Below are 13,739 nucleotides of genomic sequence, written 5' to 3' on the forward strand. Positions count from 1 at the left end.
AAGGGGGGAGGGTTAGGTATAGGCACGAAGTGGGGAGATTTAGGATTAGGCACTAACGGGGAGGGTTAGGATTAGGGTGCGAGGTCGGGAGGGTTAGGATTAGGCTACAAGCAGGGAGGGTAAGGGTTAGGAGGAGAAAAGGAGAGGGTAAGTATACTTACCCAACACCTGTCGGGATACCAACCATCAGGATGCCGCTGTCTGTATTTTGATAGGAGGCATCCCGACAGCCGGTTTTACATAACGATTTATGTTTTACAGTGATTTTGAAGCTGTTTGCCTTATATTCTTTTGCCTCATCTTTGAAAGTTGCATTGTTTCATATGCAAGGTATATTTTCATAAATTATGTTAAAAAAGCACCCTTTTTCACCAAATAAATGTGCTGAGGTGGCTATTGTCTGTCTTAAGTGCAATTCATTGGTGGGCGGAAGTTTCTCAAATCACTTCCCTTGTGTTCATTGTCCCGGGCACTGCCAGAAGAACCAAGTTTTATTTGAGTGAAGACAGCGAAGGTGATGGCACAGTACCATATCCTAAGGTCTGGGCACCCCTGGCAAAGTGAAAAACTGGCAATCACCACTGCCACCACAGTCCTCTTTGTGAAGAAAAGGGAAATCACTTTATGCAATACAATGGGTAGAAGATGAAGGCACAGGCATCAGATATAAGTGTTTTCAGTAGATATGCCTCAAATATACTTTAATGAATAGGCTCCTTGGTCCAAGACAGTGATCAATTTCAAATTTATTATGTCAGGTCCACTTTATACTATAAGTACAATACCATGGAAGTATCAAGCAAACCTTGAAAGGAAGAATATTGCTGCTGATAAAGATAATTGTGCTAGGTTTTCTCTCACCGGAGGGTAAGACTCACCTTGGTGCCACCCCTTCCCTTAGTAGATTATAGTCACCCTCTACCTATATGACCAACATATAATGCAGATATCATCATAGTGACCACCATACAATATATAGGGCATCGCAGTGACCTCAATATAATTCAGAGTGCATCTCTGACCGCTATATAATACAGGTAGCATCAGTAACTGCATAGAGCTTGAGTGACCACCATATATTGCAGAGCGCATCAGTGACCACCATACAATACAGTGAGCTCAGTGACCTCCATATAATATAGAGATCATCAGTGTATCCGTATACTGTATGCTCTAAATTCCTGCATACATGACACTAAAGATGCAGAAATTCAGCACACAAATAATGAAATTGCTGCCTGTCTTAAACACAGAAAAATAATGTTACTCCACTTATTAAACATAAATTGGATCAATGGCGCTCAATCATAGAGGCATAAAGATGACAATTTACAAAGTCCCATATAATGTATAACTGAATGAAGTTGACAGTGTGAATGTACAAATATGATGCTGTATCCAAGGTCAAATGCAGCAATGACCTGTAGAAGTACAGTAATCACAATTTTAAAACAGTCTGTAGGATATCCAATATTCCAAACTCTTAAACACCAATATATACACATCAGAAGCTCATCAGTCAGCACAGAAATCACTGCAAATATTTATTCAATAAACGCTAATAAATACTAGTATGAGTATAGCAGTGGTTCACTACTGCATGTAAACTGACTAGTTGAGCTGCAATGGAATGGTCGACCAGGTCAATTCCAGTGTCTCAGTGTTACATGTCCAGTCCTGTGTTTCAGAAGATGCACTCCATACTCCCAGACTAAAAATACTTTTCTTTCAGAAGTTTACCGGAAAACCTGGATCTCGGGGGGGGGGGGGGGAGTTTACTGTTACAAGTTCAGTCCAGGACTTGTCTCCTGTCAGTATTCCTCCTGCTCCTGACCATGTTTCTAGGTTGCCGGTTGCTAGGAGATCCAGACGTCAGAGGACTTCACATGTTTCCTCCTAGTACTGCCTGATTGGCAGCTGATTCTATTTGAACTTCCTGGACTGTCGCCGCCCTGTCAACTATAGAGTTTTCATGTGGAACTTTTGGTTATGCTACTTGCTTCCTGTGCATCCAGACTTCCAGTTATAATCAGTACATGCAGCATGTACTCTGATCACCAGCTTCTAAGTGACCCACGTTCCTCGGCTTCAGCCGCATCACTGTCTACTAGGCCCTGCAGGCCATCCAGCAATCCTGTTTCAATACCTGTTTCAAGCATCGCTGTCCACTAGGCCCTCGAAGCCATGCAGCAATCCAGCCTCTATTCCACGTTTCAAGTTCCTAACTCTAACCCCCCCTTCCCTGCTGCCTAAACCTAAGTCCCCCAGGGGGGGTGCCTAACCCTAAGTCCCCCCCGGGGGTGCCTAACCCTAACCCTCCCTCCCCCTAGCCTAACCCTAACCCTCCCGGGGGGTGCCTAACCCTAACTCTCCCTCCCCCTAGCCTAAACCTAGCCTAAACCTAACCCTCTCCCCCGCCGCAGCTGTCCGCTCGCGGCGCCCGGCATCCTTCGATCGGTTCTGGGAAATGTCAAGTGTCTACATCTAGACGCCCGGCATTTCATCCCTCGCCGGTATATGACAGTCGGGAAGCCGGCTGCCGGTATTAAGGCAGCCAGCTTCCCGATTGTATACCACTAGGCCCTCCAGGCCACACAGCAATCCTGCCTCTAATCCACATTTCAAGCATCGCTGTCTACTAGGCCCTGCAGGCCATCCAGCAATCCTGTTTCAATACTACGTTACAAGCATCACCGTCTACTAGGCCCTGCAGGCCATCCAGCAATCCTGTTTCAATACTATGTTACAAGCATTGCTGTCTACTAGGCCCTCCAGGCCATACGGCAATCCTGCCTCTATTCCACGTTTCAAGCATCGCTGTCTACTAGGCCCTCCAGACCATACAGCATTCCTGCTGCTATTCCATGTTTCAAGCATCGCTGCCTACTAGGCCCTCCAGGCCATACAGCAATCCTGCTTCTACACCACGTTTCAAGCATCGCTGTCTACTAGGCCATCCAGGCCACACAGCAATCCTGCTGCTATTCCATGTTTCAAGCATCGCTGTCTACTAGGCCCTCCAGGCCATCCAGCTATCCTGTTTCAATACTAAGTTACAAGCATCGCTGTCTATTAGGACCTCCAGGCCATACAGCAAATCCTGCTTCTACACCACATTTCAAGCATCACTGTCTACTAGGCCCTCCAGGCCATCCAGCAATAGTGCTTCTATATCACATTGCAAGCATCGTTGTCTATTCGGCTCTCCAGGCCATACAGCAATCCTGCTTCTACACCATGTTTTAAGCTTCGCTGTCTACTAGGCCCTCCAGGCCATACAGCAATCCTGCTTCTATACCACGTTGCAAGCATCACTGTCAACTAGGCCCTCCTGGCTATCCAGCAACTTTACTTTGGGCTGAAAATCTATATTCTATATGACTGTTCAATTGTATCAGCTCCTTACTGCACCATTGACATGTTGTGTTTGTACTGGTCCTCCAGGTCTGCCATTCCACTTACAAAGTAAACTGCCATGATTTTGATATACTGCTTTTGTCTGTTCCTTGATATGCCTCGTATCTCCAAAACCTCCATCTCAGTCCCAGCAAGTGCTAGAGGATCGTAACATTATAGCCGACCAAATTCTTTGGACTACAATGGAACATACGCAGAATCCAGCACAAATTCTGGCAGCTCAAATCCAGTCTCTTGCTCAAAAAGTTCATGATCTCTCACTTCAAGATGAAGATGTCTGTATCTCCTCATTACAAGCTGCTCTTAAGGAGCCCAAAATTAATTTGCCAGATCGTTTCTCTGGGGACAGAAACTTGTTTGTAAATTTCCGTGAGAGTTGTAAACTTTATTTCCGCATGTGTCCAGTCTCTTCAGGTTCTGAGACACAAAGAGTAGGACTTATTATTTCCCTGCTTCAGGGTGATCCGCAAACATGGGCATTTGGACTGCCTTCCTCGCATGTTGCCCTTCAGACTGTGGATGCCTTTTTCCTCCAGTTGGGCCTGTTGTATGATGACCCAGACAAAATGTATCTTGTGGAATCCAAGCTTCGCTCTCTTAAACAAGGACAAAGAGCTGCAGAAGATTATTGTTCTGAATTTCGTAGATGGTCAATGGATTCAGGCTGGAATGATTCGGCCTTGCGTAGTCAGTTTCAGATTGGACTTTCTGAGGTCATAAAGGACATTCTTGTACAACATTCTTGGCTAAGACTCTGGATGACCTCATGCAGACAGTTATCCGAATTGACCGTCGTTTACGTGAAAGATGGAGAGAGCAACAGTTGCCTACTAAGTCTCCCTGATCTTCTTCGTGGTTTCCTTCACTGGATCGTGAGGAGCCTATGCAAGTTGGAGCTTCTTGTCTCTCTCTAGGAGAAAGGCGTAGAAGATGTTCACAAGGTCTCTGTATGTATTGTGGGGACAAGGCTCATTCCATAAAAGACTGTCCTTTGATACCAGTAAAAGGCAGGGTCTAAGTGTACAGGAGGAATAACACTTAGGCCTAGCCTCTATTTCCTCCAGTACTTGTTCCTCTATCCATTCATTCGTCCAACAAAGAGTTTGAGACACAGGTTTTTTTTGGATAGTGGAGCTGCGGCTAATTTTATGAACTTTTCGTTCTTTCACAAGTTAAAGATTCCTCCAGTTCCATTAAAGCAAGAAGTTTCCATTTGTGGCCTGGATGGAGGCTTAATCTCTAAAGGAACTCTTAAGGTTAAGCCTCCTCTTATTCAGCTTACCGTTGGAGTTTTACATACAGAACTTATTTCATTTTTTCTTCTGCATTGTCCTTTGGTTCCTGTTGTATTGGGCCTTCCGTGGCTTAAATTACACAATCCTTCCATTGACTGGTCCTCTGGGGAGATTATTAAGTGGACTCCTGAATGTCAGTCCTCATGCCTTTCACTCCCTGTGCGGATGCTGCAATGTCCTGAAGCATCATCTGCCTGCAGCATTCCAACTCAATATTTGGATTTTGCTGATTTCCAAACAAAAAGCTAATGCCTTGCCTACACATCGACCTTATGATTGTGTCATCACTCTTGTTCCTGGAGCCAAACTGCCTAAGGGTCATTTGTATTCTCTGTCCATCCCTGAGAGTAAAGCTATGGAAAATTATATTAAAGAGGATTTAGCCAGAGGATTTATTTGTCCATATGAAGCTCCATCGAATGTTCGGCTCATCTTCTCTTTGTTCCTGAGAGATTTAGGAAATCTGTCTTTTTGGATTTTCATTCTAAAAAAGCTTTTGGTCATCCAGGCATAACTAAGACTGTGGACATTCTCTCTCATTCTGTCTGGTGGCCATCCTTAGCTAAAGATGTCCATGAGTTTGTGTTAGCATGTGAAGTCTATGCCCGTAATAAGACTCCTTGGACAGCTACTCCTGGTCTTTTTCTTCCGTTGTCTACACCTAAGAGACCTTGGACACACATTGCCATGGACTTCATTGTGGATCTTCCAGTTTCCTCTGGATGTTTGGTTGTCTGGACGGTTGTTGAACGATTTAGTAAAACGGCAAACTTTGTTCCTTTGTCCAAGCTGCCATCAGCCAGAGAACTTTCTTCACTATTTATACAACACATCTTTAGACTCCATGGATTGCCTTTAGATATTGTGTCTGATCGTGGCACTCAATTCATTGCACAATTCTGGAGAGCATTTTGTTCCTCGATGGCTATTTCTATCAGTCTCTCTTCAAGGTATCAACATCAGTCCAACGGTCAGATGAAATGTGCCAACCAGTGTCTGGAGCAATACTTACATTTCAAAATGTCATTCGGATTGGGTCCTGCATTTGCCTCTGACAGAATTTGCGTTCAACAATGCTTGTCATTCAGCTTCATCTGTGTCTCTATTTTTCTGTGTCACTGGTCAGCATCCCAGAGTCAACTCCCTAGAACCTAATGTTTCCAGTGTGCCTACTCTGCCATCTGTGTCTCGGCTTCGCTGTATTTGGAGCAAAGTTCATCAAAGTCTCTGCAAAGTTTCTCTTCGTTCCAAGAGTATTGCTGTCAGGCATAGAAGACCATGTTTATTCAAAAAGGGAGATTTGGTCTGGCTTTCTACTAAGAATATCAAGCTGCGCCAACCTACTCATAAATTGGGACCTAGATTCATTGGGCCTTTTCGCATTATTGTTCAAGTGAATCCTGTCACTTTCAAGTTACAACTACCCAATTCTTTACGTATTAACAACACTTTTCATTGCTCTCTCCTCAAACCGTTTTTTTCTTCCGTGAGATTTGGAAGTAAGTCTAGTTTCAAACCTGGTGCGGTGGTTGTCCATGGTCAACAGGTATTCATTGTTGAAAAAATTCTGGACTCCAAGTTCTCCAGAGGTAAATTACAGTTTTTGATTCATTGGAGGGGTTACGGCCCGGAGGAAAGTTCCTGGGTTTCGGAAGATGCACTCCATGCTCCCAGACTAAAAAGACTTTTCTTTCAGAAGTTTCCCGGTAAACCTGGATCTGGGGGTTCTTCAAACCCGCGTCAAGGGGGGGTACTGTTACAAGTCCAGTCCAGGACTTGTCTCCTGACAGTATTCCTCCTGCTCCTGACCATGTTTCTAGGTTGCCAGTTGCTAGGAGATCCAGATGTCAGAGGACTTCATGTTTCCTCCTAGTGCTGCCTGATTGGCAGCTAATCCTATTTGAACTTCCTGGACTGTCGCCGCCCTGTCGGCTATAGAGTTTTCATGTGCAACTTTTGGTTATGCTACTTGCTTCCTGTGCATCCAGACTTCCAGTTATAATCAGTACAAGCAGCGTGTACTCTGATCACCGGCTTCTAAGTGACCCACGTTCCTCGGCGTCAACCGCATCGCTGTCTACTAGGCCCTGCAGGCCATCCAGCAATCCTGTTTCAATACCTGTTTCAAGCATCGCTGTCTGCTAGGCCCTCCAGGCCATACAGCAATCCTGCCTCTATTCCATGTTTCAAGGATCGCTGTCTATTAGGCCCTGCAGGCCATCCAGCAATCCTGTTTCAATACCTGTTTCAAGCATCGCTGTCTACTAGGCCCTCCAGGCCATACAGCAATCCTGCTTCTACACCACGTTTCAAGCATCGCTGTCTAATAGGCCCTCCAGGCCATACAGCAATCCTGCTGCTATACCACGTTTCAAGCATCGCTGTCTACTAGTCCCTGTAGGCTATCCAGCAACTTTACTTTGGGCTGAAAATCTATATTCTATTTGACTGTTCAATTGTATCAGCTCCTTACTGCACTATTGACATGTTGTGTTTGTACTGGTCCTCCAGGTCTGCCATTCCACTTACAAAGTAAACTGCCATGATTTTGATATACTGCTTTTGTCTGTTCTTTGATGTGCCTAATATCTCCAAAACCTCCATCTCGGTCCTAGCAATTGCTAGAGGATCGTAACACTAAAGCTGCATACACACACAACGATTTAGTAAATGAACGATTTTAGTAAACGATTTTCATTAATTTTTTCAAGGGAAAAATGAACAAAAATTGTTTACTAAAATCGTTCATTTACTAAATGTAATGAACAATTTTTTTGAACTACAAACGATTTTTGCATATTCCCTTACTGAAAATTGTTGAGTTGGTCAGTCTGACTGAACTACAAACTACAAACTACAAATGTGAACGTGCATGAACGATAATCGTTCATCGTTTTAACTCAGAAAGTGAATGATTTTTTCAACGATTGAACGATGAACGATATCGTTATCCATAATCGTTCTGTGTGTATGCACCTTCAGCCTTAAGCTGGACATACACTAGACCAATTTACATCCAACCATCCAACTAGTTGGTTGGTTGGAATGAAAATCTAATAAAGTATGATGCAAATAACAATAAGCAATTTGCTCCCAGACCCTGAAAAATGGACAAAAACTGATTTTTAAACAAATTGTTAAATTAAACATTTAACCAACTTGTCTGAATGATCATTTTCATCTGTTTTCCAGCATTCGGGAGCAAATTGCTGATTATCATTACCAGATTTTCCTTCCAACCAGCTAACTAGTTGGATGGTTGGATGAAAGTTGGTCTGGTGTATGGCCAGCTTTAGCATCACAAAACATATATTCCTTAATTGAGCACAGATGAGTGAAAATTATACTGTTCAATTCACCAAATATCCTGCTGCTTCTAACTGAGTTTGTCAAACTCTATATAAAAGCAGAGAAAGATAATATTGAAAAGCAGTGCTAGACAATCAAAAATAAATATAATGTATACTAGTACCAAAGACATTCATCATAAAATATACACATTTATTAACAACAATAAACAACATACATTATAATGTCATTAATAAAATGTCAGAGAAATCTCACAGATCACATTGCCACCGCTCTCACAGATCATGCTGCCCCCATAACAGATTGCACGTCCCCCTTTCACTCACAGAGCACAATGTACCCCCCTCACACAGCACCCCCCATACACTGCCCTCCTTACACACATTACACTGCTCCCCTCACACATCTAGATAACTTACCTGATTTCCTTTTATGAAATCTCAACTCCTGCCAGCATCCCTCCTCTCCTCCTTATTGGCCTTTACTGCACGTAGCATGCATCTGGCACACCAGGATCTAAAAATGACATGACAGTTAGTGCCTCCTGCACATGGAACTGTCTGGTGCAAACCCAGACACCCCATAGTTTTGCCTATGAGAGGGTAGTAGCTAGAGGTTGACTGACAGCTAAGGCCAGTGAGGGACGTGGGGGTATATAATCTAATCCTCTTCTTGTGCCCCCCCTTGCAATTCTTGGTGGGCGTTATCCTGGCCAACCTCTGTTGATGGCCCTGGGTGAGAGGTTCTCCATCTTTAGTCTGTTACCACACACCTAAACATGGCTGGTTGCAGTGGCATGGTGTTAAATAAGTATTGTTGTGATGGATCTTGGGGCCTCCTAATGCCTCATACTGGTTCTCTGTAAATATGTGAGGGGTGATTGAAAAGTTTGTGGCCTAAGGTAAATTAAATAAACAGTTCTTATTATTTTACATAAAATTAAACTTCTTTTAGGATTACATAACAAGTTTCAAGTTAATAACTGTTGCTGTTTTTCCTTTACAGACATTTGAAATGGACAGATTGATAGATTTTAAAAAAATAGTAATTGCTAATCTCACAGTCATACACTACCTCATCATAAAGAGTTATACACCCACAGAGATCTATGAGGACATGGTTATGACACTAGTAGAGGCTGCTCCTACTTACAGCATGGTTAAGAAATGGGCAGCAGAAGTCAAATGAGAAAGGGAGAGCCCTGAAGATAATCCTCGTCCCCGGGGGGGCCATCACTGTTACCACACAAGAAACCATTAACAAAATCCATGTCATGATATTGGAAGATTGAAGAATAACAGAGCGTTACATTGCCAAACATCTTTGTATCTCCCAGGAAAATGTAATGCTGTTATTCACAACAACCTCCAAATGACAAAGGTCTCAGCTCGATGGGTCCCAAAACTTCCTAGTGTTGATCACAAGCGAAAACGTCTCATCATGGCAAAGACCAGTCAGGCTCTGTTTTATGCAGATCCTTTAGAGGTTTCTTCAGCAATTTGTAACCATGGATGACACTTCCAACCTGAGACTAAAGAACAGTCAAAACAGTGGAAGCATCAGGAAACTCCTGCTCCAAAGAAGGCAAAGAGGATGGTCCCTATCTTTTGGGAAGCAGAAGGAGTACTGCTGGTGGACTACCTTGAAAAGGGTAAAACTATCACTGGGGTACACTATGCTGATCTTTTGAAGCAGCTACGACAAAAAATCAAGAAGAATCCAAGTGGGAAGCTGACCAGAGGGGTGCTCTTCCACCAAGACAATGCTCCACCTCACAAGTCACTGGTGGCCATGAGTGCCATCCAGAATTGTGGTTTCCAACTGCTTGAAAACCCACCTTATTTACCTGATTAGACATCATCTTACTACTACCTCTTCCCCAATCTGAAGAAAGAGCTTGATGGTGACCATTTTGCCACACATGATGACCTCATTGAAGCCATTGATCAGTTTTTATGGGTACAATATGCTAACTTCTACAAGACCGGGATATATACGTTCCATGACCACTGGTCTAAGTGTGTACTTCTACAAGGGATTTATGGTGAAAAAAACACAGTTAAATTGCCTACAAATAAATCCTTGTACCTTAGGCCATGAAAAAACTAGCTGAAGTACCCAGAGTTGCGCAGGATTAAATCTTCAAGTTATTAAGTGTTATTATGTGATGTCAACCAAATCCATCCAGTGGAAGGCCCAGAACAGGCTCCCAGGGTCAAAGTTCTGCCCAGTTCACTCTGCAGTGAGGTCCAATCAGGGCTGCAACTAGGGGGGGGGCTAGAGGTGCACATGCACCAGGTGGGGATTGCCGGGGGGGTGAAAAAAGCTGACTCAGCCATCCGGCGGCCATCCGAATATGGCTGCCGACAAAGATGAGACAAATGCTAGAGGTCCTTACTGGACCTCTAGTGTCTGTCTCCTCCTTGGCGGCGGCCATTTTCGATGCCCATTTTCAGCAGATTCCATGCGGACTAGCCGTCTGCATGGACTCTGCTGAAAACAGCTATCCAAAAATGGCCGCCGCCAAGGAAGAGACAGATGCTAGAGGTCCTACTAGACCTCTAGTGTCTGTTAGCAGAGCGCAATGCACATAGCGTTCCCGGAAGTGCCGGGAACGCTGACGCTGCCGGGAGAAGATGCTGAAAGTTGCATCTTCTCCCGTGAAATTCCCTGGCAACGAGCATAAACCCACCTGGAAACGAGCATAAACCCCCCTGGAAACTAGCATGTAACCCCTGGCAACGAGCATGTAACCCCTGGCAACGAGCATGGCACCCTTGGTAACGAGCATAAATCCCCTGGCGATGAGCATGAAAACCCCTGGCAACGAGCATAAAACCTCATGGCAATGAGCATAAAACTCCATGGCAGCGAGCATGTAACCCCATGGCAATGAGCATGTAACCCCATGGCAACGAGCATGTAACCCCTGGCAACGAGCATGGCACCCCTGGCAACGAGCATAAATCCTCTGACAATGATCATGAAACCCCCATGGCAATGAGCATGAAACACCATGGCAGCGAGCATGTAACCCCTAGCAACGAGCATAAACCCCCTGGTAACAAGCAGGTAATTTTAAAGTAATTAGAAGCCTTACTGTGGGATATAAAATGGTGTCGGGCAAATATGTAAGTGGCACTTTGGTAATAGGCATTACAGTGTGTGGCATAATGTGCAATGGGCATTATGGTGTGTGGAATAATATAAGTCACTATACCAGGGACGTCTGAGTAGTGCACTGCCTTATTGAGGAGCAAGGACAAAATCCAGGTATAGGAAGGGAAACTATCCTAGTTTCGGCCCTGTCCAAATTATGTGATGTTGTCCAAAACCATCCAGTGGAAGGCCCAGACTAGGCTCCCTGTGTCAAATTTGTGCCCAGTGCACTCCGCCATGAGGTCCGACTGGGACCCCAACCACTACATTAGACATCCCAGACTTCAACCCCCTAGTATGTCTTCTGGGATCCAATTTTACCACTCTGTGAAGTTTTCATCCAAATCCATCCAGTGGAAGGCTCAGAGCAGGCTCCCTGGGTCAAAGTTCTGCCCAGCGTACACCAACAGGAAGTCCACCGGGACCGTAACCCCCTAGATCCTGGCCAGAATCCAATTGGACCACCTTGCATTGGTTTCATCCCAATCAGTGCAGGGGTTTCTGTATGCATAAACGGACACACAGACAGACAGACAAACAAACAAACAAACAGACCAATGAATTTTATATATAAGATTATTAAAAATTAAGTTGGGTAGACACCTTATGACGCTGTAACCCAGTGATGAGTTGAGTGATATAAAGATACATTGCACATGCATACACACTGCACAATCGGCAGTACAACAGCGTGATGTATCGTTACATGCTGCATGTAACTGCACCGCGTCATTCATTGAATCATCCCTTTGGCCGTGCAGCACAGCAGATGGGATGATTCAATGAACAACAGCAGAGACCAAAGAATGTGGGTACAGATGGGTGTTTCTACTATAGGTGCAACGGGTGCAGCTGCTATGGGCCCAGAGCTGGGGGGCCAATCTTCCTAGTCAAAGTTACATGTGTTATATATATTTGTCACCATTGGCTGGTATATTTGGGCACCTTACAAACGTTTTCTATGGGGCCTTCAAATACCTAGTTACGCTCCTGTGAGTATACATTATATGACGTGTATGATATGTCGTTCTGATCCACGTATATCATATGGCGTTTACCCAGCTTAACAATACAATTAACAATACACAAAGCTCCATTAAGATTATGATGGAACACAATCAAGCTTGGATATTAGACAGTGGAATATATAAGATGTGCAATTGTGTACAACAGGTTCGACATCTGGGGACAAGGCACTGTGGTCACAGTCACTTCAGGTAAAACTCTCATTTTCTAATGCATTCATCTATCTTTTACGTTTCTACTGACAGAGTAGGAATGATCCATAAACATTTCTCAGTAGACTATTTTGTGTGAAATTACCATGTAAATGGCCTTACCATTCTGAGTCTCCTCCAATCAGTATTTGCCTGTCTGACAGGTAGAAGGAGGGGAAAGAATAGAACTAGGGTTTTTGTTTAGGGACAAATAATTCATTTTACAGTGTGTACTATGCTTACTTCGATTTATGGGGACAAGGGACTACAGTCACCGTAACGTCAGGTAAGTTGCATTATCTGCCTTCAACCTGCTTGTCCAATTGATTCGTATTATTGTTTTCACTGTGTTTTATTTATTCGGTATTTTGTAGAAAACTTAATGTAAATATTTATGATTGTAATCTTGATTAGAGGCTAGTAAAAATCGATTTAATAATAAATACGTTGTATTAAAATGACATACTGATCTTTTAAGACCATTGTGCATATATTATAATAGATCGGTTTAGTTAAACTGTTCAGGTGCAGCAATATAGTCTGTATACATTTGTCCTATCATTAAACTGATCTAGTTGAACATATTGTAGTGGGGCAAGACCACAGGTTAGCGGCGTCTGTTTAAACAATTGACGAATAGGCGATCGGCGACAGCATTGTTCAGTGAGAAGCTCTGAGCCGTTACTAGCGGTTACACTGTAGAGGTATTAGGTAAATCAAAGGCTGGCTCTCAGTCACTGTGACTACTTCGACATGTGGGGACAAGGGACCATGGTCACCGTCACTTCAGGTAACAAATCTCCCTTTCTCTCTCCTATCTTATTCGTATTGGTAACATTTATTGTACTTTTTATCTTCACCCCCTTGAAATGTCAATTTTTATATTGTTTTCCTTGTCTGGTAAATTGGTGGTTTTGATTCTTCCAAAGAAAATTACAAACGTGGTCAGAAAAGGAGATTAAAACCTCCTGTTACTGGGCAGACTACATGCAGTATTATGTACAATTGGTTCGGTAATAGATAAAAAATTGTTTGGGCGAATTAGGCAATTTTAGTAATGGTAGTCTAACTGGCACTATGGTCACTGTCACATCAGGTAACTATTTCATTTTAATTCAATTAATCTTCATAATGTACTTTACTTAGATCAAAATAATGTACTTCTGATGTTTCCCAAAGTCACTGCGATTAGTGATTATTTCATGTATTATAATTCACTTATTAACGTTAAAATAATTCGACGCTTTCCTCTGGCTACCGTGATTTCGGGAATGTGTATTCTGCTATTTTCCATGGCCATATTTATTTATTGCCAGTTATTATATAAATTTATTTGATGTAT

The 13,739-nt window shown here is 43.3% G+C and overlaps 1 protein-coding gene and 1 gene segment (V, D, J or C); both read left to right on the forward strand.

Moving 5' to 3' along the window:
* Positions 1-12,635: 12,635 nt before the first annotated feature.
* The window catches only part of LOC148526588 (Ig heavy chain C region, membrane-bound form-like), a 506,994-nt gene continuing 505,890 nt past the window's right edge, over positions 12,636-13,739 (forward strand). The window contains exon 1 of the C gene segment in view: positions 12,636-12,683.
* The window catches only part of LOC148526589 (uncharacterized), a 74,419-nt gene continuing 73,829 nt past the window's right edge, over positions 13,150-13,739 (forward strand). The window contains exon 1 of the mRNA XM_088470293.1: positions 13,150-13,187. Coding sequence (XP_088326419.1) covers positions 13,151-13,187 — 37 coding nt within the window. The 5' untranslated portion in view covers position 13,150. The remainder of the gene's footprint in view (positions 13,188-13,739) is intronic.

Source organism: Taudactylus pleione, unplaced genomic scaffold, assembly GCF_031769625.1.
Source record: "Taudactylus pleione unplaced genomic scaffold, aTauple2 ptg000095l, whole genome shotgun sequence".
Classification (NCBI taxonomy): domain Eukaryota; kingdom Metazoa; phylum Chordata; class Amphibia; order Anura; family Myobatrachidae; genus Taudactylus; species Taudactylus pleione.